This window comes from Vulpes vulpes, chromosome 13 (assembly GCF_048418805.1).
Source record: "Vulpes vulpes isolate BD-2025 chromosome 13, VulVul3, whole genome shotgun sequence".
NCBI lineage: Eukaryota > Metazoa > Chordata > Mammalia > Carnivora > Canidae > Vulpes > Vulpes vulpes.
The window spans coordinates 1847160-1871422 of NC_132792.1; the positions used below are offsets into that span (position 1 = coordinate 1847160).

The 24263-nt window shown below is 49.0% G+C and overlaps 1 protein-coding gene across 41 annotated transcripts in view; it reads left to right on the forward strand.

Moving 5' to 3' along the window:
• The window catches only part of PTK2 (protein tyrosine kinase 2), a 262273-nt gene extending 239063 nt beyond the window's left edge, over nucleotides 1-23210 (forward strand). For 28 of the 41 annotated variants that reach the window (XM_072733844.1, XM_072733842.1, XM_072733845.1 and 25 more), the window contains 6 exons: nucleotides 8104-8166; nucleotides 11611-11650; nucleotides 11987-12093; nucleotides 16584-16739; nucleotides 17979-18059; nucleotides 21942-23210. In XM_072733844.1, the coding sequence (XP_072589945.1) occupies nucleotides 8104-8166; nucleotides 11611-11650; nucleotides 11987-12093; nucleotides 16584-16739; nucleotides 17979-18059; nucleotides 21942-22154 (660 nt within the window). In that variant the 3' untranslated portion in view covers nucleotides 22155-23210. Of the gene's footprint in view, nucleotides 1-8103; nucleotides 8167-11610; nucleotides 11651-11986; nucleotides 15421-16583; nucleotides 16740-17978; nucleotides 18060-21941 lie in introns of all 41 variants that reach the window. The other 13 variants (XM_072733826.1, XM_072733829.1, XM_072733835.1 and 10 more) reach the window with 2 other exon arrangements.
• Nucleotides 23211-24263: the final 1053 nt, after the last annotated feature.

Genomic DNA, 24263 nt, shown 5'->3' on the forward strand with positions numbered 1-24263 from the left:
AGGGCTAAGAGCAAGTGTATAGTCAAGATGGGGGCCTGCTTCTAGCAGGAGTAGCAGGCAGAGATACAAAATCAAGGAGACTGGAGTAACATAAATGTCAGGTCATTGTTTCCTGCCAGAGCCACAGTGATATTTCTAAAATCTGATCCTGTTGCTCTCTGACCTAAAATCTGCCAGTGGCTACCATAAGATGACCACCAGGCCTATGAGCTGACTTTCTATCTTTCCTGTCCTCAAGATCCAGCTGTCCTCAGTCAGCCCCTGACTGTGAACAGAGAGGACTGGGCACAGGGTGGGAGGCCCAGCACACACAGCCTTTGGGGAAGGCCAAGCGGCTGAAATGACAAGCAGGCGTCACCCCAGGAACATTTGGGGAAGAGTGTTCCAGGAAGAGAGCCACCAAGCACAAGGACCTCAGGCTAGGCAGGAAGGAGCCAAGTGTATCTGAGCACAGAAGGGCCACGGCAGTGGCCAGAGTGCAGTGGATACAGAAGACAGACAGCGCAGGGTCCCTTAGGCCATTGCAGGCTGGGAGGACCAGGGGCGTGAGATGTGGTAGGAAAATAACAGACTATCTGTTGGCACTGAAGATGATCATTCCTGTCTTTGATTCTCGTTTGTTTGTTTGTTTTGTTTTTTTAAGATTTTTATTTATTTATTAGAGCAGGGGGAGGGACAAAGGCAGAGGGAATAAGAGAGGTAGACTCCTTGCTGAGCCAGGAGCCCGATGTGGGGCTTGATCCCAGGATCCTGAGATCATGACCTGAGCCAAAGACAGACGCTCAACCGACAGACCCACCCAGGCATCCCTGACTCTTTCTTTCAAGAAGGCATTACTAGAAAGAATCTAGATTCTGGGCTCAGCCAAATGAGAATTAAAACTCCTAGTTATTATGACACTATATAAATAGTTTAACCTCTATAGTTTTATTTATTAATCTGTTAATCTGTAAGATAATTACATTTTCTATAAAGTGTGGGTAATATGTTTCTCCCGGGGCTGGGTTGAGGATTAAATGTGTAGCATGTATACAGTGGGGGAAGTAGGGAATACACATGGATTTCTCCAAGGGCTTTCTCTCTCAGTTTGTTCTCCATGGCAGCTGTGAGAGCTGCATTGCTGAGACTCTAAAATCCTAGATCATATCCCACATATGACAAAGAGTTCCCAGAGGCCATCTCAGAATACCTTCTGGCCACTCCTGACCAGAAACTAATATAATAGATCAAGTGAGAGATTTAGCCACTTGCAAGGATTCTGCAAAGGAGAATTGCTTTTATTAGATTTGCTTATTATAAATAAACCTTAATTCCATTTTGCTGTTGCTGGAGCTCCCAAAAGTGGGTTATTTTTAGCACCAGCTAACAAGGACCCTGCTTTAACTGGACTTGCGTGTTCTCCCAGGATGTGGAGTCTCTGGGCAGGAGGCCGCCTTTTAGGCCAGGGCTCTCCACTGAAGGTCTCTCAAGCTGTCAGTGAGGAAGGTCGGTTTCTGGGTTTTTTTCCTAAACCATTATAGACCTGGTACCCTTGTAAAATAAAGTAAAAAGCAGTTATTAGAAAAATAAATTTTTAAGAAAATATATAAAATATGAGCCAAACTTGTTTATTTGAACTCTAACAGGTCTAAAAGTTACTATTTCACATTGCTCTATAAATTTTTTAAGTTGCTTATCTTCTGTTTCTGTCTCATCATGACCTGGTGACAAAACATCCCTGAGCCTCACTGGTCCTTGGACCATGCTGGGCAAAGCACTGCTACACCCTTCCATGGGGTAAGCTTGTGCACCCTGATAGAGGAGCTGTATTCTGGTTTGGAAAAATTAACTTCAGAGTTGCTTTGTCAGTAATATTGCCAAAGTTTTTTTCCAGTAGAGGTGAAAGAACAGCTGTTAATTGTAATCTTCTGTTGTTCGACTTCCATTACAGTGGTTTCTGTTGTTAAATATGGCTGGCTGCTACCTTTTCTTAAGTACTTTGGGGAGTCAGGACTCCTTCATGTCATCTCCACTCTGGTGCTTGCCCGAGGCCACACGGCCCTGACCTACAGCACTTGGTCCTTGTGGGGGACCCTCTCCCAGTCCAGCTCATGACCTCTGAGACGGCTCTGTGCTGGCGAACCCCATTACACGAGCTCTCCCACACGGGCCAGAGAGAGCCAGCAGCCTCGTGTGCACCCTCAGTCTGTTCAGAGGACCTTGCTTCATATTGGGGGCACTGCTTACAGACAGACTGACTTTGTTACTCATTTATTTTCCTTACAGTAGTCTTCTAACATGGCACTGTGCTAAAGACAGGATTTTAATTTTAAAATGAGAAAGTCCTGTCTATATAAAGCCTACTTTGTGTTCTGAAAAAGGAAATGAATGTTTGAGCTGCTCCTCCTCTCATACAAACGCAGCCAGCTGAATGAATGATGAGTGCCAGGACCGGGGGCCCCTGGGGGCAGGGACAGGGTGGGGAGACTGTCTCTGGCCCTTTGCTGCTGAGCCAGGCCATGGCCCTCCTGTGTTCCTTGCATATGCCACATTCTGGATTTGAAGACAGTGTGGCCCAGTTCAAGGAGAAGGGACTCCGAGTGGAAGCTTTCTAGAGCAACAGCACACGAGGGTTGAGACCACTGTTGTTTGCTGTGTCCCCAGAACCTGAAGCAGTGCCTTCAGCCCTCCCCCGCTGCCCATGGGGACACCATGCACATGCCGACACAGCACAGTGCTCACAGCAGGTTTCTTGCTCACACCTGGTTTCCAGTACCAGGAACTGGAAATAACCCACCTGCCCATTCCTACAGAACAGATACATTCATGGAGTGGAATACTGCATGACAGTAAAAATGGGCAAACCCCTCCACACATCCACAAGGGCGGGGCTTACAGAGATAATGTCCACAAAAGATGTTGGACATGGGACAGTGCATGTTATGCAGTCCACTTATGTGAGTCCTCTGAGGCTGGAGGTCAGAACTTCAGCCCCTCAGTGAGGCGAGGCAGGTCTAAGCTGGAGCCCACTGGGTGGGTGCAGTTATGAAAATGCATTAAGTTTTTACACTTAAGATTTGTGTACTTTACTGTATATGTCATACCTGAATTAACAAAGAAAGTGAGGGAAGGAGAAGGCATATGTGACAAGGGACATAATGAATAGCTTCAAACATAAGTTTCCTCTTAATTTTACTATCTTCAAATCTAGAGTAGTTTTTAAGAGGGAAACAGAAGAATTTGGTTTCCCGCGGGAGCAGAACCAGTAACAGAACCCCTTCTCTCCGACAGGCTGGCTCTGGCTCTCTCGAGTTCTCCGAGTTGGCACTCATCTCTCACTCAGACAGGCTATGGCGACCATGTGAGGAAAAACCTTAAATATTTCCATTCATAGAACACAAGGGGACTTTATATAGACAGGCTTTTTCATTTGAAAATTGAGATCCTGTCTTGGGGAAAGTCTAACATGAGGGAATTGCTGTGAAAAATAAGTTATTTCATATGGAAATATAAGTAGATAATTCATGTAAATATGTGAAACACAGCACCTAATTCTATAAGCAAACAATAAATGTCATTTGCTTTTGTTTAAGTAAAAAAGTAAATAAAGTTATTTCCTACAGTTAGGGGCGCCTTGCTGGCTCAGTCAGAAGAGAGTGTTTGATCTCTGGGTCGTGGGTTTGAGCCCCACATTAGGCATGGAGCTTCGTTAAATAAGTAAATAAACTTTAAAAATAGGGCAGCCCCAGTGGCTCAGGGGTTTAGCGCCACCTTCAGCCAAGGGCATGATCCTGGAGACCCGGGATCAAGTCCCACATCGGGCTCCCTGCATGGAGCCTGCTTCTCCCTCTGCCTGTGTCTCTGCCTGCCTCTCTCTCTCTCTCTCTCTCTCTCTCTCACACTGTGTGTGTGTATCTCTATGAATAAATAAATAAAATCTTTAAAATATATATATATATATTTCCTACAGTTAGAAGATACTGAATTTTTATTGCCTGGTTGAATGCACCTCATGTTGCTTCAAAGAATTACAGGCATAGCCTCATTTTATTGCACATCATGAGCATTGTGTTCTTTACGTACCAAAGGTTTGTGGCAAACCCTGTATTAAGCAAGTCTGTTGGTGCCATTTGTCCCACAGCACTTGCTCACTTCGTGTCTGTGTCATATTTTGGTAGTTCTCACAGTACTTCAGACTTTTTCATTATTACATTTGCGGAGATCTGTGATCAGTGATCTTTGAAGTTACCATTGTAATTGTTTTGTAGTCCCATAAGCAACAGCTATGTAAGATGGTGAACTTAATGAACATTGTGTGCTGACTGCTCCAGGGACTGGCCGTTGCCTCATCTCTCCGTCTCCTCAGGCAGCCCTTGTCACTGAGACACAACAATATTGAAATTAGGCCAGTTAATAACTGTACAATGACCCCTCAAGTACAACGAGAAGTCATACATCTCATTTAGGTCAAAAGCTAGAAATGACCAAGCTTAGTGAGAAGGCATGTGGAAAGCCCAGACGGGTGGAGAGCCAGCCCTCTTACACCACACGGCCACACTGTGAGCACACAGGAGACGTTCTTGAAGGAAATCACAAGTGCTTCTCTAGTGAACACACGAATGATAAGAAAACCAGCCTTATTGCCGATAGGAAGAAAGTCTTCCTGGTCTGGATAGAAGATCACACCAGGCACAGCATTTCCTTGAACCCAAGCCTAACCCAGAGCAGGGCCCTCACTCTCTTCAATTCCAGGAGGGCTGGGAGAGATGAGGAGCCTGCAGGGGAAAGCTGTAAGCTAGCAGAGGTTCTCGAGGTTGAAGGAGAGACGTGAGAAGTCGTCTCCAAACAGGCAGGTACAAGACAAACCAGCAGTGCTGACATCGGAGCTGCAGCCAGTTCTCCAGAAGATCAGGCTCAGATAATTACTGAAGGTGCTGCACTAAGCAACAGATTATGTACTGGAAGGAGGTGCCGTCTAGGACCGGCGGGGCTGGAGAGGAGAAGTCACTGCCTGGCTTTAAAGCTGCCGCTACAAGCCGACTCCCTTGTTAGGGGCTAATGAAGCTGGTGACCCTCAGGGAAGCCAGTGCTCACTGACCATTCTGAAAGTCCTAGAGCGCTCGGGAGTCCTGCTCAATCTACTCTGCCTAAGCTCTGTCAATGGAACAAGAAGAAAGCCTGGATGACCATCATCTGTTTACAGCGTGGTTTACTAAATATTTTAAGACCCCTCTTGAGACCTACTGCTCAGAAAAAAAAATTCCTTTTGAAATATGACATGTACCTGGTCACCCAGGAGCTCTGACGGAGATGGGCAAGAAGGTTTATGTTGTTTTCACGCCTGATTACACATATACACAGAATATCCATTCTGTAGCCAATGGATCAAGGAGTAGTTGTGACTGTCAAGTCTTACTGTTTAAGACCTACATTTCACAAGGTGATAGCTGCCATGAATAGAGATTCTTCTGATGGATCTGGGCAAAGTCAACTGAGAACCTTCTGGAAAGGATGCACTATTCTAGATGACATGAAGAACATTCATGATTCATGGGAAGAGGTCAAAATGTCAGCAGTAACAGGAGTTTGGAAGAAGTGGATCCAACCATCATGGATGATTGAGAGGTTCCGGACATCAGTGTAGGAAGTCCCCACCGATGTGGTGGCCACGGCAGGAGAACCAGAATCTGAAGTGGAGCCTATATGTGGGACTGCACTGCCACGATCTCATGCTGGAACTAAGGACGAGGCGGTACTGCTCAGGGAGGAGGAAAGAACGTACTTTTCCTGAGATGGAAGCTGCTCCTGGTGAGGATGCTGTGAAGACGGGAAGTGACACAAAGGATCTAGAACATTCCGTGACTCTAGTTGGTTGGTAAGGCAGCAGCAGGGTTTGAGAGAACTGACGCCAGTTTTGGAGGAAGTTCTGTGGGTGAAATACTATGAAAGAGCATCACATGCTACAGAGAGGCCGTTCAGTGAAAGGAAGAGGAAGAGTCCGTCGATGTGGTATTGTTTGGCAGTAAAATATCGTTTAATTCAAGTATGTACTTTGTGTTTTAGACCTAACGCTGCTGCAGGCTTAATAGGCTAGAATATGATGTAACCATGAATATGATGTAACCATGACTTTGATCGCCACTGGGAATCAAACATTCCTCTGACTCACCTTATTATGCTGTTGGCTTTGTTGCAGCGATGTGGAGCAAACCTGCGCTATCTCCAGGATGCGCCTGTAATTCTGCCTTCTAAGCTTTGGGTTCTTCATCTGTGAAATCTCTTTTCTACCTTGCATTTTTATGAAAGCATTCCTTGAGCAAGTATTTACACAATATATCATAGGTGCACATATTTAATCCTTAGAGTCACTGTATGAGGCAGCCAACCCCTTGACCAGCCGAGAAATGGGTTCGGAGAGGTTAAATGCCTTCTCCAAGGGGACACTGTTCACAGACAGCGATTCATTTCTTCCCTCCTGTGAATCCTGCTTTCTACCAAGTCATGGAGATAGTGGGGGAAGCTGACAGCCCATGGCCTCTGTCCTCATGGCGCCTGGCATCCAGTAAGAAGCAGCAGAAATGTTCTAACATTTAGGAAAGGAGGGTAGATTTATACAGTATTTTGTTTATTGCATTGGCTCGGTTTTAAATGGCAGTCAGTGGTGGTGGGGCCCAGAGAGAGCCTCCTGACAGAGGTAAATCCGGACAGTGCAGCAGTTGGGCAGCTTGTTGTATATACCCAGGATTTTTCAGATGTTCAAACCCTCTGACTCAGTAACTCCATCCTCAGAAATCTATTCCAGAGAAACTATCAGGGATTTAGTCAAATATTTGTATGCAAAGGTCTTCATCCGTAGTCTATTACACAATCAAAATTTTGAAGATGGCCCCACCATTCAGCAGACAGAACTATTCATTTTACTTGACACTCTTGTGGCACTGACTTTGCAGCATTAATTCATTTAATCCTCCCATCAAACCTAGGCTGTGGGTACCATAAGTGCTCCATTTTGGAGCTGAAGAAACTGAGGCCCAGGTCACACAGCTCAAAGGGGTTGGAGCCTCATCAGAACCCAGGCATTCTGACACCAGGGTCCATATGCCTCACTTTGGTTTCTGTTTCTGCTTATGACAGCCTTCATGGGGGGGGGGGATGTCATGCAGCTTTTTAAGCACAGTTTTTACCAATTTCTACTATATTATTGTTACTTAAAGGCTATAAAATTATATGGCATGGCTTCATTTTTGTAAATATACATTTATACGAAGAGAGAGACAAAGCTCCTTTTTTTCTTACCACCCCACCAGTGCTTATAGGTTCTGTGCTCGATGCTCAGCACTGGACCCTTGCAAGCGTAGGGCATACAAGTACAAATCAAACAGTGGGATGTTCTCTGTCAAATGAGGGAAGGAAGTAATCACTGCATGATTCCTGCCACATAGAGGATCTCTGTAAGATACAGCAGACTGGCAAAGACCAAGAAAGGAACAGTCCTCTCAGGAGAGGCCATGGGAAATGCACCCTGAGAAGGAGTCTGCGGCCAGAGTGCATGAGCAAAGGGGGAGGCAAGAATCACTGTGGTGTCAGGCAGGCAGGAGGCCCCCGGACAGACTGGCCTTCTACGACACCTTCTGCCAAGCTCGGCACGGTGATGGCATGGAACCTACTTTGCCTTCTTTGAGATTAGTGAAATTTACATATTCCTATCTACGTTAAATCCAGATTTATCCATACGGCTTCTGTATCGTGGATGCATTGGGTGGGGAAAGGGGGTGGTGTGTAATTGGACTATTTGCTGCTCTGGCAATACAGCCAAGTACACAGAAGCCTTCCTCTGCCAGGAAGCAGGAATGGGTACCTGCTCCTGGGGCGGAGAAGCGAATTACAGGCTTTCCTGGGTTGTGCGGGGCCGTGGTGCGCTCCTGATTGCCACGCACATGTGGCTTTGCTGAGGCAACTGACCTAGGTTTGTCATCACTGGGTTTGAGAATTTTTCTGAAACTTGGGAGCTTTCAACTTCTTTTATTTAGAGGATGATGGTGTCATATAAGGAAGGAACTTAATACAGAATATGTCTGCGATTTCCAGACCAAGAATGAAACTGTCTGGTTTTGTTTGCTTTAGAAACCTGATGTGCGGCTCTCTCGAGGCAGCATTGACAGGGAGGATGGAAGTCTCCAGGGCCCGGTAAGCAGCTGCCGAGTTTTCACCAGGATGTAGGCTGTCACTTTGTGTCATAAGTTAACCACGCTCGCTAATCTTTGCAGCATGGAACATGGGAATCCGTTCTTTAAGTAAAGTGAACATTTTGGCCGAGATCATTAGAAGCTACAATGCACAGCCCAGCATCGGATGCAGGTCCAGGTTTCTACCCCATTACACAGCTTCGTAGTAGCAGCGAGCCAAACTCTGCTCTACAGAAACATACAAACCTACTGTTGATGCACATAAGCTGTCTTTGCCACATTTTTCCACTCTTAGTGCATGGTTATAAGTTTCCACGGTCACAGGAAACTTGTCCAAACAAAATTTTTTTTCCATCTGTGTGTTGTAGAGGGGAAATGCCTGAAATTCTCTTTGAAGAGCTAGTTTCATGATTATTCCAGATATGTTTAAAGCCTGTTTGAAATATTCCCTAATCTTTTAAGGAGAAGAGTTTAAATCATCTTATTAAGATTTCCATCAGCACATGTCTGAGTAAAAGAAAAGCAGATTTCTCTAAACATGAAAGAGAAACCTGTGCCTGCCAGGTAACAGACCTACGGAGATAAAGCTCCACCCTAATAAGGCTTCTGGATTTACTTGTAGACACACATGCATGCATACATGAGACTGGGGCATCACCCAGCTCCAGGATGCACAGTACAGAATGAACAACTCTGATCTGTACTGTGAAATCCAGCTGCCCCCCCCCCCCCAAGATTTGGTCCCTGGAAGATGTGCTCAGTCACCAGCATGGGAAGATTTGGTATCTTCTGTCCAAATGTGCTGACGCAGTGGGCTGGCTCTGCAGATGGAATATGAGACATTGCTATTTCATGAGCATGACGTCACATCACCTGCCATTTAACATCTCCACACACACAGCTCCTTCCTTATTAACATTAAAAAATTAGCACATGACAGGTAGTCTGTCCTAAGTTGTTAAGACTGAGAATCGGCATGAAGGTAAACCCTATTTGAGGGACTGGCTGTTCACAACACCACTAATAGGGCATTTTATTACAAAAGGGAAATCTTTTGTGTTCCAGTATGTGGCAAATGGAAGTCCCCCCAGAAAGCATGTGGGACGGGGTGAATTAGACCTGGATAGAAGCATTTTTCAGAAACACTCTGTGGAGCCAATGACACAGGACAAGTCCTCTAGCCATCTTGTGTAGCCCAGGCCTAGGTGACAGTGGAAGTACTTAATACTGATGAGAAGATACTTAGTGCTACAGGGTGCTGTGCTGAGTGCTGTTCTCCTGCCACCTCCCCGAGACCTCAGCACTCCATCAAGTCAGGCCTGTTGCCATCCACACTCCACAAAGGAGTAAACTGAGGCTTGTAGAAAACTTGCTCAAGGTTACCCGTCGTAGTGCTAGACGCCAGACTGCACCAGCGAACATGATGGCTCCCTGCAAGGGATGTGGTTCAGGTTGTGGGTAGTTCCTTCTGGGAGGCCAGTAACACCTCGTGACCATTCCAGTTTTCCCTCTTCCATCCTTTGCTAAAGATAACAATCTGATTTGGCCCACTTCTTGGAATGCTCCAACTTAACGCTTTTGAAAATGCACCATGGCTTCAGGGAGAACGCTTTGGCTAGAAAATTGCAGATTTTAAGTAGGCATGAGCTAGTGGAAACTGACCCCATCCACTTGCATAAAAAGTAAAAACCATGTGGATTTCAAAATATATACAATATATACAAAATGATATACAAGTTGACCACACGTTCATTTTGTGACAACATCCCTGTCTTAGATGTATGTTATCAGCCTATTTGTTAACAAATTGGAAAACAACTCCCCAAACAGTTGAATGACTTCTCCAAGGCCCAGGGCCCATAGCTAGATACGCGGCAGACCCAGAACGCAGCCTGACCACACACTCATCTGTCAGACTTCTGGAAGCAGGCACTTTTCTGTGCCTTCCCTCCCAGAGCAACCTGTGGAATTGCCTGGCATGGTACATTATATGTACTTCTGCTGAAATAATCTAGGATGTTCTTAGAATAGAATTTTCTAGTTAATGGACCTTTCTTGCAACCTGGGTATCAACCAGAAAATTCTTTGTGCTCTAAGTCTTTTTTAAGTGTGTGTATTTTACTGCCTGGATCCGTGAATACAACACAGCTCACAGACTGTGTCTACTTTAGAGTTTGGACCATGTTTCCTGCTGTTTCCTGCCCTCACTCATCCTCCAGCTGCCCTGGCTGCTGTGCTGTTTGCCCCTACTAGGGGATCCCCTATCTCTGGGCCATTCGCCTCCCAAATTGCTTCATGGCTTCCCCCACCCAGTGTGCTCCACCCAGCGTGCTCCAAGGCCCCATTCTCAGGAGGCCTGAACTTCCCACTGAGACCTGCAGCATCCTCACTGCCTGCCCCACCCCCATCTCCCTTTTCCACGGGGCTTGGCAATATGCGTGAACCTGCTGTTACTGTCTCACTCCCTGTGTTACACTATCCGCTCCACAAGGGTAGGGCTTGTTTTGTGCCTAGAGCAAAGCAAATGTTCAATAACTGTCAAGTGTGGTAGGTTAACTGTGAAGTACTGCACAGACTCCGTTGTGGAGGAGCCCTTGTTCTTCACACTGTCCAGTTCTGAGGGCTTTGTGGGTATGAAACAGTATGTTGACGGTAGATGTGTTCCCGGCAGAGGAAGTTTTCACTGTGCACACTGCAGTTCTTGTATTTCACAGAGGTGGCTCTCTCTCCTTACAACTAAAAGTAAAGCACCTTTAAAATATGTATTTTTTAACTAGTTAAATTATTTCAAATAAGTCTCTTCAGAAGTAGAATGTAGTTCTAAAAAGACTTCTTTGCATTTAGTTATCCTAGGACAGGTTGTTTGCAGTGTGATGGCAGGGCTGGCCTTCAATGGAACAGTCTTCTGTCCTGGGGGTGGAAATTCTGGGCCTGTGGCTTGGTCCAGAACTGATGGCGCGGTAGCACCAAGTCCTGACACACAGGCTTCGGGTGACAATGACATGGGACACGGAATGTCTAGACACCCCAGTGCCATAGAGGAGACACCTCCCATCGTCTCTCTACCCCTTATACCTGTCCTTGTAAGAACATCTGGGCTGTGAGGCAGCTTCCTGAGCAGAAGGCCCAGACACTGGGAAGGCCTGGATTTCACAGTCCTGGAAGGTGAACTGAGGCCTCCATGGATGTCACTTTTTTTAAGGAAATTCTAAATTGGCTGTGATGACTCCCTCCCTGTCCATGTTCCCATACTCTCCTGTGCTTGCTCCCATAACAGCCCTTTCCCCACAGCCTGCTGGCATTTTTGCTTTTTCCAAGTCCCCCACCCCCAATTAGGCCTTGAACCCAGCACTTCACACAGTTGTACAAGCGGATGGAGGGTGATGGGGAGGCCATGCCCTTTAGTGTATGCTGGTGTGGTGATGGAGCTTTTCTTTTCCCGCAGACTGGAAACCAACACATATACCAGCCTGTGGGTAAACCAGGTAAGCGAAAAAATGATCTGTCAAGAAGTTTTTATAGTGTAGAGGGCCGGGTTGTAAATGTACATAGTTTCCTATTTTTGTAGTACTTCATGATCCTTTTAACAATTTTCCCTCTACGGATCAAACCAAGTATGATGTTTAGCAAATTCAGCTGATAACTAGACCATTGGAGAACAGAACTTACTGCTGTAATGCATCAGAAACGCCTCAGTAGGATGCCCTCTCCGAGATCAGTGTATGTTGTAGTAACATGGATCCATGCTCGGTGTTTATCTGGGTGTTTCTGTTCTGTGTCTTATTATGCATCACTTACTGGGACACCTTCCCTTTTACCAGATCCTGCAGCTCCGCCAAAGAAACCGCCACGGCCTGGAGCCCCTGGTCACCTGGGCAGCCTCGCCAGCCTCAGCAGCCCCGGGGACAGTTACAACGAGGGCGTCAAGGTGGGCATCTGAGCCCGAGCTCTGCTCAAGGCTCTGTGGAGCTTCTCGCTCCGGGTTAGTGGTCTTTACCATGATGTGGAGTCAGTGCTGAGAACGGAATGAGCAGAGTGGCACTGCCATGGGCTCCAGGCGTCCATTTGGTTGGGCTCTGATCCCCTCCAAGAGTCAGGAACAAGCTTGGCAGGAAGCCTGTCTTTTCCAGTTTTCTCTCACTTGGTGGAGTCTTGGGCCTCAGGCAGAGATAAGTTTTCTTCTTCACAGGCAGAATGTTTCTTTGGAATAAAGTGCTGGATGGCTTCTGGTTTAAAAAATTAATTAAACCAGGACACCTGAGGGAAGCAAGACCTTCTGTGGGCTGTCTCTTAAGTGTAGAGCCAGAACCGCGTGCATCTCAGGCCACACAGCCACTGCCTCTCCTTGGCTCGGGAGCCCTTCACGCACGCACGGCCTGCCCGGCTGCGTGTGAGTGGGGCCGTCGGGGTTCCTGACTGTCCCCCGCCCCCGGCCTCCACCAGGCCCTGCGGCGTTGGGCTCCAGGTCCCTTGGAAGCCACTCTCCTCCCCAAGAGAAGCAAAGCCAAGGGTTTTGGTTTTGGTTGGTTTTCCATCCTCTTTGTTCCCATTTAATGAGAGGCTCTCTACTTTGCATTAGAGATGAGTTACCTCTCAAAATGTATCTTTTTTCCCAGTTCTGATACAGCAGAGATATTTTAGAGATATTTTAATATCTCTAAAATCAGGGTGACATGTTAGTTTAATTGGCAGCTTTTTTTTTTTTCCTTAGAGGAACATAAAGAACAAGAACGCCTCCTGCAGTGGATGGGGTCTTAGAATCTAGTAACTCTGTTGCCAGTTAGGAGAAACACTTGTTTTCTGACTAACCTGGAATGCCCTACCGTACCAAGTGCTGGGACAGAGCTGTGCTCACATTAGCCTCAAGGGTTGCTGGTGGTAGGATTGTTTCCACCTTTCCCATGAGACAGCAAGGCTACAGAAATCAAAGGGCATTTTCAAGGTTACAGGCTCCCCAGCTGAGCCAGCACTTAGCCAGCGGGCTGATTCCTGGAGACAGGAGAGGTAGCCCTTGGCAGAGAAGACGCCATCTCCAGCCCAGAGGGGCGGTGAGCGGGGAGTGAACGGGCTGGCTCTGGCTAGACCCACCCACCTCCTATGGGACACAGTACAAGTCCCACTAGAGCCAGAGGCACCCTTGCTCTGAGGGCCGGCTCCTGGACCACGTGCTGGCAGGTGGTCAGCCCCTGGAACTCAGAGTGCTGGTCCTGGAGCTTGGCCCGGGGCTGGGCACCCAGCAGCTCCCCTAGCTTGGGATGGGGGCCTCCCCAGCACGCTGCTGGCACCACACGGGGTATTCTCTGAGGAGGAGTAAAGGGGGACACAGCTCTTCCTAATTTGGTTTCTTGACATAAATTTAAGAAGGGAAGAGGGAAAAATTAGGTTAATGAAGTTTGACGTTTACATGAGCCACAAGAACAAATTTTCTAAATGGCTTGTATTATAAGGAAAAATCTATTTTAGAGGTAGCAGATACCACCTAAGAATTCTGACATGTATTTGGCCTCCTGTTTGTAATAACATAAGTGAATATAATTGGAAAATACCCTTAAAGATGGTGTTAAGCAGGTCAGAATCATGATGGAAATAGCATGCTTAATTAAACATGTATCAAGTAAAGATTCCTTTTGTAAGAAGTGTGAAGTAGGGGTGCCTGGGTGACTCGGTTGGTTAAGCATCCGACTCTTGATCTCAGGGTTGTGAGTTCACCGGGCCTTGGGCTGGGTGTGGAGCCTGCTTTAAAAAAAAAATAAGCAAGTATGAAGTATGTCTCTAGCATCTTCCTTACCCATCTGTTCAGTCGAGGTTACTGAGTCCAGCCTAACAGAACAATACTGGTTAGCACTGAAATGCTTATCTCTAGCTGTCACTAACGGAATTCATCCAGGTAACGTTCAGTCAGAAACCCATCTTGCTCTCTCCTTGGTGGCTTTGTTACGATTCTGGATTCTCTGAGGCTTTTAGCACCCACCTGAGGTTGGAACTGTGTATTTCTCTGGGGGGTGGCACCTTATCCCAGCTGCCTGCCGAGGAACCCCCAAGTTGGCAGGCCCCAGAAAGTAGGAAACCAGTGACAATGATCTCTCCAAACTAAGCTTTGGCTTTGGGAGTGCTACTGTGAATGGTGGCTGGAGGCACCAGGGCACTGCTTCTGTGACCCACCTTGGTTGGGCACAGGGCAGATACAAAACAGAAGCTTTAAGTAGATTAGCATAAAGCAGCCTTTGCCTCCTGGAGTCTAGGATGGCGGCACCTCTCCCTGATGGAGCCCTGCCTGCAGCCCCTGTTCAGGAAGCTGTGCCTTTATGTTGATCCTGTCTGGTGGCACATTTTGCCATGTGAGTCACAGGGCCCCATGTGACTCTGAGTGCAGAAGGGAAGAGACAGGGATGTCCTCTCTTGAAGTGATGCAGTTAGGAATGATCTCCCTCTTTCTGATGCAGGGAAAACGCACTGTGGCAGGTTGGACCTTGAAATTTAATAAGATTCTACTGAACTCCTATACCAAAGGGTACACCTGTTTCAGACCCGTCTGAGGAGGGGTCAGGATGGCCACCTTTTCCCAATTTACATGGTCTTTTTACAGTAGCGTAGCCTTGGTGTAAGCTGTAGAAGAAAAAACATTAAATAAAACTTCTAAGTTTAAAATAAAGGAGCCTGAAACATAAGGCTTGGCTCAAAAGGATTTGTTGTTGGTTTTTTTAGGTTTTGTTTTTAAAATAAACTCCTGATGTCTTTACGCACAGCCCCAAGCCAGGGATCTTTATTATGGCGTCATGGCTCATGACAAAGCCTGTTTCCAAAGACGTGGGGGGCTGGGTGTGGGGAGCGAGGGTTGGACAGTCTCTCCTGACGGCCCAGAAGTCCGACAGGCCGTTCTCAGTGATGTCAGGTGCATTTCAGTGCCCTTTCTGAGGACCCCTAACGCTTTGCTTCTTGCATGGCTGCCAGGTTGTCCCTCTCGGGCTCTGTGTGTTGTTTTCTGCATTTACTTCATGAAAGCAAGCATGGCGTGTGGCAGGCCTCCTTACCGAGTGTGCGGGCACCCTGGACTGACGGCCCAGCCGTCGTGCGTGGATAACGGGGGAACCAAGGGCTCCTGGGCAGGCTTCAGACTCGCTTCTTTTGGTTCTGCTCATGTGTTTTTGTGGGGGGTTTGTCTGCCACCTTTATTAATATTGTTTTTCTTTTTTCCCTTTCTCTGATAAATTTCTCTAACTTTTCCTCACCTCCCGTTCAACAATAGCCATGGAGGGTAAGCACCTTGTGTCTGTGTGTCTGTCCTGCTTCTTCACACCTAGCACTTTGCATGTGACTCTGCAGCAGAAATCAGGAAGTCTGGGGAGGGCACTTTTGCTTGGCTTATCACCAAAACCAAAGTTTTTATTTGCCAGAGAGTGAGGCATACACACCTTTTCAGGGACTGGACTATTCCTGTCCGTGTCTGTCTCGAGCTAGACTTGAATTCCCGGGCTCCAGGTTCCCAGACAGAGTCGGCCCAAGGGTTCAGAATGGGCACCTAGAGGTTTAGACGGAGCGCTGGCAGCAGCCCCATCGGCAAACAGCTACTACTGTGTACTGCAGCTTAGTTATCTTAAAATACACACATACTGCCCTTTCTGTGCCTCGTGTTACCAATTTGAATGTTCAAATGCCGTTGGGAGACTTTCCTCAGGCCCTGCGCTCACCAGCCTCCAGTGCTCGGCTTCTCTGGGGTAATGGTCATCAGTGTCTCTGTGCCACTGGCTCTGGGGTGGGCATCTGCTCCTTCATGTCACCCTCACCACAATGGCCAGGTGAGGAGCCAAGGCCATGCCACTGGCAGGTGCATCCTGGGGCTCTTGGCGGCACCACCACGGCCCTCACTTGCACAGTGTGGTGCAGGCAGATGTGTCCACTTCACAAGACTTGTATCTCAGCTTGGTGTAGTCGTGAAGGGGTCACACACGTTTCCATGAGGTGGTTTGAAGGCAGCCACGCTGAGCCATACAGTTCGTACTGCAGAGGTCAGACTAAGCAGGAATTCTTCGAGTCTTAACATAGAATGCTTGACCCCCTAGCCAGCTTCCTGTGAAATCCTCAGAGAGGCGTAAAATACATGAATTCTTTGTCTTGGTGAATGATTCTGGGGGGTGTTGAATCACTACTCTGAAAGAATCTGGGGCTTTTAGTGTCATGTGTATGATTCCACTTCATTTCCTTTAACTGAGCTCAAAGTTATAAAAAATGATTGTCTCATTCACTCGTCACTTGGATGAATTACTTTACTGTCATCCTCAAATCGAGCTGTAGCCGCACAGACCAGAAAATCAATTGTGATCTGCTTTGATCTCTTTTAAAGACCCTCTCTAACCTAGCGCTGCCGTGGTGTGCCGCCACCTTGTGGGGCCTGGGGACATAACGGCTTCTGTGTTGCAGCTTCAGCCCCAGGAAATCAGCCCCCCGCCCACTGCCAACCTGGACCGGTCCAACGACAGGGTGTACGAGAATGTGACGGGCCTGGTGAAGGCTGTCATCGAAATGTCCAGCAAGATCCAGCCAGCCCCACCGGAGGAGTACGTTCCCATGGTGAAGGTAAAACCCAACCCTGCACCAGTGGGACATGTTCTTAGAACCGTGGAAGCCACGGTGCCCCTCAGAGTCAGACCCGGTGCTTCAGAAGTTGTGCGTGAAGGCCACACACAGTGACTGCGTTAAGTCAGACAGAACTGCTGTCCCTGACCCTGACACTGGGAGGGAACGTCCAGGAACCCCACAGCCTTTAACAGTCAGCATTCGCACATATGGTCTTGCGTGAAAAAAGTGAGCCACAAAATGGCATCACACAGGCTTATTGGTGTCACGCCACTTACGTGAAGTTTGACAGCGTACAGAGCAGTGCTGTGTGCAGCCTCCGGGGCACGCGGCTCTGCTGAGGAAGCACCAGCGCACGCAGGAGAGCACTTGACCTTCAGGTGGTGCCCCGGGGAAGGGGCCGTCGTGGAGAGGGACGTTCAGGGACTTACCTGTGCTGTTTTCTTCCACTGAGGGGTGGATGTATGGGTGCTCACTGAATCTTTTTTAATAAGGGTCAAAGACAAGAATGAAAATACCGTGCACTAGTCTAACCTTTCCAAGCTGCATTCAGGGGCTTGGTGTCCTGGAAGAAAGTGCCAGAACTGTGTGAGAGGCACGCCGGTGTTCGCAAGCTCAGAGGTGTTCTGCAGTTCAGAGTGCTATGAAGCTTTGCTCTGAGCCTGTATTTCTGGAACGTGTACTTGAACACACTTTTTTGGAGTGTGGTACAGTACGCAGAATGTAAAATTGACCGTCCTAGCCGTGGTTAAGCCTCCAGCGGGGTTACGTACATTCTCCTTGTTAGACACCTAATCCCCAAAACTCCTCTCACCTTGCAGCACAGACACTGTGTCCCCATTAGCAGCGCCCCGCCCCCGGCACCCCATCCACTCCCTGTCCCCATGACGTGGGGGCTCCAGGGCCCAGAGGAGAGGAGGGGCGCCGTGCCATATCTGTCCTTTGGTGACAGGCTCATCACGCAGGACAGTGGTCATCAGATGTGTCCACGCTGTGCAGGTGCAGAATGGCCTTCTTACTGATACTCCATCAGGGGCCACGTTCTGAGCCTTCGGGGATCTGAGCCTTGGGGGGAAACCCCTATTAACTTCAGATCAGGCTCAGTACTGAGGAAAAGAAATACAGAAATTTCCATAAAGTATTGAAAAGGAAACAAGCCCTGGAACTGGGAGGAGGCGCCGCTGCCGGTGAGGAAGCCCTTCATGTGTGTCCTGATATCCGTGTTGTCTTGTCTGCTAGGAAGTTGGCCTGGCCCTGCGGACGTTACTGGCCACTGTGGACGAGACCCTTCCGGTCCTGCCGGCCAGCACGCACCGAGAGGTAAGACACGGCTGTGCCCTCCTGTGCTGACCTTGCAGGCGGGACGCGCCCAGGGCTCCAGCCTGGCTGTGATGCTCCCTCCTGCTGTTCTGAGGTTGTAACCCTCCAGCCACGGAGGCTGGTGGGTCGTGGCTTGCCTGCCAGGAGCGGCCGTTCACCGGGGAGGCAGTGAGGAGCGGCCCCCTCTGGGGTTGCTTAGGTCCCGCTTGCCACTGCCAGCTGCCGAGCCAGGGGGGTCTGGGCCCCAAAGACAGGCGACTGTGGGGATAGCAGGGAGCATGGGTGCGGAGCTGGGCAAGGGCCAAATCTTTCAGCCCCGACTCAAGTAGAGGCCGAAGGACCAGAGAAATGAGCAGGAGAGGCAGCCTGCCCTTCTCTTCTCCCTTGCATTTTTCTGAAAAAAAAATTAGTTTGCAAATGACGCTTGTTTTCCACATAGAGCAGTGATTTTAAAAATGCCCTTTAAAGTAATACATGAGTTTTGAAATTTTTTTTAAAGACATTATTTTTTAAAAAAAATTTTTTAATAAAAAAAAATAAAGACATTATTTATTTATTCATGAGAGACACAGAAAGAGAGGCAGAGACACAGGCAAAGGGAGAAGCAGGCTCCATGCAGGGAGCCCGATGTGGGACTTGATCCCGGGTCTCCAGGATCATGCCCTGGGCTGAAGGCAGGTGCTAAACCGCTGAGCCACCTGGGCTGCCCCAAGGGTTTGTTTGTTTGTTTGCCCCGAGTTTTTTTTTTAAGGAATCAAAGTTCACCCAAAATACTGTCTCTTATCAATAATCTCATTTTTGCCATTTTTAGCCATTTCATATCATATGTTGACCAACAAATGAGCAGACATACCTGCATTGTTTTAGTAATGCTCCCCGACATGCCAGCCTACAGAGGTGCTCCCTGACCTCCTCCAGGGGTGCCTGCTGATCCAGGGGTGCTCCCCAGCCTCCCCCAAAGATGCTCCCTGACCTCCTCCAGGAATGCTCCCCGATCTCCTCCAGGGGGTGCTCCCAGACCTCCTCCAGGGGGTGCTCCCTAGCCTCCCCCAAAGATACTCCCTGACTTCCTCCAGGGGATGCTCCCTGACCGCCACGGGGTGCTCCCTAGCCTCCCCCAAAGATGCTCCCCAACCTCCTCCAGGGGGTGCTCCCTGACTCCTCCAGGGGTGCTCCCTAGCCTCCTCCAGGGGTACTTACCTCCTCCAGGGGTGCTCCCTGACCTCCTCCAGGAAGTGCTCCCTGACTCCTCCAAGGGGTGCTCCCTGACCTCCTCCAGGGGGTGCTCCCTGAGCTCCAGAGGTGTGCAGCCCGGGCCACACTTGCACATGCAGCTGTGTCCCTTGGAGTCCATGACTGTCCTGGCCCTGCTCGCCCTTCCCACTCGTCTTCCCTCCTGGCTCCTGCACCCACTTTTCTATTCTGTCTAGCCCCACAGCCCCCAGGGCTGTTCTCCTGTGTTTTCTTAGTTTCTGAAGTGATATCAAACTTAGAGAAGAGTTATAAGAACAGTGCAGAGAATTCCTGAATATCCTCGACCCAGTTTCACTGCCTTTTAACATTCCCCACGTTCTCTGTCTGTGTACACACGCAGTCTCCTTCTCTGAACCATTTGAGAACAGGTGGCATGTGGCACACTTCTTACCTTCCGTGTTTCCACTTGCATCTCCAGTCAGGAGGCTGTTCTCTCACCTGGAGGGTTTTGACTCCTGGGCCTCAGCACCCCTGCGAGGAGGAAGTTTCACCCTCTAGTTCAAGGCCAGCAGGGCTGTGTGTCCTGCCTGATGTCACGGCCAGTCTGCTTCCCGCTGGAACAGGTCCTCAGGCTTCACCTTGCTGCCGGCAACATTTTGGAAGAATATAGGCCAGTTACCTTAGACAGTATTTATACCTAAAGTGGAACTGAGGGATGTTCTGTAGAGATTGAGGTTTCCTCCTGACGAGACAGGCTCAGGGTCTCTCAGGACAGTGTGTCCGAGGCTGCTGGTGTCCCAGTGACGCCCGTCCTGAGGAAGCTGGCTCAGCTCCTAACTAAGCTTCTTTTGTAAAGGGTGTGCGTTCACCTGCAGGAAACCACTGAAACCATTCTCAAAAATGCCTATATGCCTAGAGTAATTTTATATTCCTTGCCAGTTAGGGCATTAGCTTCTTCATCTGCTTCATGGCAACTTTATTGGGTCTTCCACAGTGAGCAAGAATTTTGCCAAAAAATGATAGTTCCATATGCAAGAGGTGAGAAAATGGTGTCCTAACAAGTAAATGGTTGCTGATAAATCCTGAAATAATCTCTCCATCTCCCCTGATTCTTTTTTTTTTTAAGATTTATTTATTTATTTTTATTTATGATAGACACAGAGAGAGAGAGAGAGAGAGAGAGGCAGAGACACAGGAGTAGGGAGAAGCAGGCTCCATGCCGGGAGCCCAACGCGGGACTCCATCCTGGGACTCCAGGATCGCGCCCTGGGCCAAAGGCAGGCACCAAACCGCTGAGCCACCCAGGGATCCCCTCCCCTGATTCTTCTACACAACTTGCTCTCCTGTATATATTCTTAATTATTTTTTAAAAGAAGAGGCGGAGGGATCCCTGGGTGGCGCAGCGGTTTAGCGCCTGCCTTTGGCCGGGGGCGCGATCCTGGAGACTCGGGATCGAATCCCACGTCGGGCTCCCGGTGCATGGAACCTGCTTCTCCCTCTGCCTGTGTCTCTGCCTCTCTCTCTCTCTCTCTCTCTGTGACTATCATAAATAAATAAAAATTAAAAAGAAAAAAAAGAGGCGGAGCTTTCTTTGACTTTGCTTCCTTCTATCCCAGTCCCTCCTCCCACCCCCTGTGCTACCGAAGAGGGCAGCCCGTCCTGGGCCAGCTCACCCTCATTTCTCTACTACAGCCGCCCTGGGGGCCACCTGACTTCTCAGTGAGACCCCACTGGCTTCAGAGCCTTCCTCATTCACTGTCAAGTTCAGCAGGACCGAGGTGACTTGGCACGGCTTGTGAGGCCCTCCACAGAGGAAGCCAGCGTGTTTGTACAGTCCAGGCCAATTTCAGACAAATTCTCTGTGAAGTCTTCTGACCTTTCAGAGCAAATGGATCACTGTGTCTCTGTTGGAGGATTCATCCCAGTGGTTATAGGTAGTTGTAGGCAGACTTCTCCACCCTAGACTGAGCACAAGTGCGTGATCGACTCTTGCGTCCACACCACCACGTGCCTCTAGGTAAGTGCTTAGTGATCATTAGAAGATTGAGGGGTTAAGGCCTTACCGATTGAACGAACAGATGAGGGAGGTCCTGAGCCACCTGGACCAAGCGAGCCGCTTCCATAGGGCAGCTCCTTCCAGCACTGCTGCCCCTGCTCCCACCTCACAGCAGCACGGGAGCATCACGGTGGGACGTCCTTCAGCCACTTCATGCGCAGCAGAGGCAGGTCCTGAGACACAGTTGGGGTTGTAGAAAGAGCACTGACCTGCGAGTCCAGCCCAAGTGTTTGCATTGAACTGGAAGCCAGGAGCTGGACGACCTCAGCCAATCTCTTCCTGTCCCAGCTGTCCCCTCTGGTGGGGAGGGCTCTGGACTGGGTGGCCTCTGAGGTTCTACCAGACTGTGATTCTTCTATGATTGTTTCTTCTAAGAAGCAAAAGCCCTACTGGTCGCTGATTAATAGTCACTGAGGGCTTTTGTGGACGGAGCAGAGGCTGCTGGATGTGTGCACGCTCACACACACACCCATGGGCATTCTGTTGGCCAGTTTCCTGGAGGAAACCTTGGTCTTATACCCTGTTGTCCAGCGGGACAATTTGTTTAAGGGGAAGAAAGTTTCTTCTCCGGGAGGCAGCCAAGGATCAGTCCACGGAACGTGCCTCTCCTGACCTCTGTCTTGTCCTTCCAGATTGAGATGGCCCAGAAGCTGTTGAACTCCGACCTGGGTGAGCTCATCAACAAGATGAAGCTGGCCCAGCAGTACGTCATGACCAGTCTCCAGCAGGAGTACAAAAAGCAGATGCTGACCGCTGCTCACGCCCTGGCCGTGGATGCCAAAAACTTACTTGATGTCATTGACCAAGCGAGACTGCGGATGCTCGGACCAACGAGGCCACACTGAGGGGCCCTCCTTGAGGACATCGTCCCGCGTTCCACCAGCAGCGAGGGGCCCCGTGGTCCCCGGCCGCCGGCACTCACCGCGCCAACGGTTGTGACTGACAGCTGGTTGAAAATCTCTTTCATATAAGTTTAACCACATTTGATTTGAGTTCGTTTTTTTTTTTTTTGTTTCTTTTTTTTTTTTTTTTTTAAGTCATGGTGTTCAGAAAAGCCCTGGATCCAAAATGTGGCATTTTTCTGAGAATGAAAATTGTGAGAAGCTTTTAAGAATCCTGAAGAACAGACCACGTTCACGTGAGGGTGTGTTTCCGTGGAAATGGCCGAGGTGGCAGCGTGTGGATCCTGATCCAGCCCGGCCGCGTGTCAGGAGACGGGGGACGAGACAGAGAGTTCCGGGAAACCCCAAGGGCTGAGAATTCTCTGGCGAGCCGCAGGGTCATGGCCCAGACTGGAGTCTCTGTCGTGAGAACACTCTTGAGTTGCAATATTGCTGACACCACTTTACAAGAAAGAATATCAGAGCTATATTTTGAAGACTTGAGTCATTTCAGAAAAAAACAACCACCCTTTTGTCTTTCCTGCCTTTTCCTTTCCTGTTGGATATGTGAAGATTTGGTTGGAAGCTAGCTGTAGAACACACTAAAAACTTTGTCTTTTTTCACCAGAATAATGTGCCAGTTTTTTGTAGCGATGTTATTTCTCTTGGAAGCAGAAATGCTTTGTACCAGAGCACCTCCAGACTGCACTGAGAAGGGGCTCTGCAGCCATCCCTGTTTCCAGTTTTATATAATTTATAAAGAAAGATTAAAGCCATGTTGACTACCTTGCAGCCACTGGAGCTAACGAACCCTTCATTGCGTCTGTCTTCCCAGGAGAGAATTCAGCAAAGCAGAGAGATTTGGTTTTCTTTTGATGTGCAGTTACACCATCCATTCTGTTAAATAATTTTGAAAAATATACCCTCCCTTTAGTTTGTCGGGGGATATAAATTATTCTCAGGAAGAATATAATGAACTGTACAGTTACTTTGACCTATTAAAAAGGTGTTACCAGTAAAGTTCTTGGTGTAATATCCTTTCTTTTGGTTCCTTCAGACCGTTTACGATTGTTCAGGTGACTTGCCAGATAAAATACTGTACAGGAAAGTTCTCGATAACTACTGGTGTCTCTTCTTTCTCTGCCTTCGGACAAGTCAAGGATATTACCACAGCCGGATGGCTGACGAGTCAGCCCTGCTGTTCCCTCTGCAGCCGCCAGACCACCCGCTCCAGTCAGCGGAGGTCTCTGAGCACACAGCCCGGGCTCTGCAGGCAGGGACGAGCCGGAGCCGGCTCCTGGGGCAGGGAGGGGGGCGGATGTTCCCCAGACAAACATTCTCGCGGGGCCAGAGTCCGTTCCCCCGGTGCCTAGAGGACGTTTGCTTCCTCTGAGAAAGAGGCCAGGGGGTGTTACCCTGAGCTCCTCTCACTCTCGGTGTCCTGCAGCCTCTCAGGTCCCGGTCCCTCACCTCTGTGGGGGTGACCGTGACGATTAGCTAAGACCGGCCCAGGTAAGGGGTGACGCCTCCGCATCCCCCACAGAGGGGCTTGCTGTCGGGCCAGTGGCCCTGGGGAAGGGGGTCCAGCGGCCTCGAGTCAAGAGCCACTGCCTCAGACGGAGCGTCTACTTGAAGCTGGTACCTTTTGCCTCCTGATCGGACTCCTCCTCTAGTGTGGAGAACGGCAGATCGGTCTCCTGCATCCTGAGGCTCAAAAAGGTGTCAGCGCGTGAGCCGGGGGCCAGGCAACGGCGGCCCATGGTGCGCTGGCTCGGGGGCCCAAGGGACCGTGAGAAGGACCTCAGGTGACTCAGCCGTGTCATCCCGCGGATGATCCATGGGCAGCATGTCAAGGCCGGGCCGTGCTAGACGGGAACGGCGCTAAAGCAAGTGAACGTCCCCCTGTGCACAACCTCAACTCCTGTTTTTCTCCCACTGAGTATTTTTCTATATGACATGTTAATTGAAGAGTACTTTATTTTTTTAAAGATTTTATTTATTTGAGAGAGAGCGAGCAGTGGGAGAAGTAGATGCCCACGGAGCAGGGAGCCTGACGTGGGACTCGATCCCAGG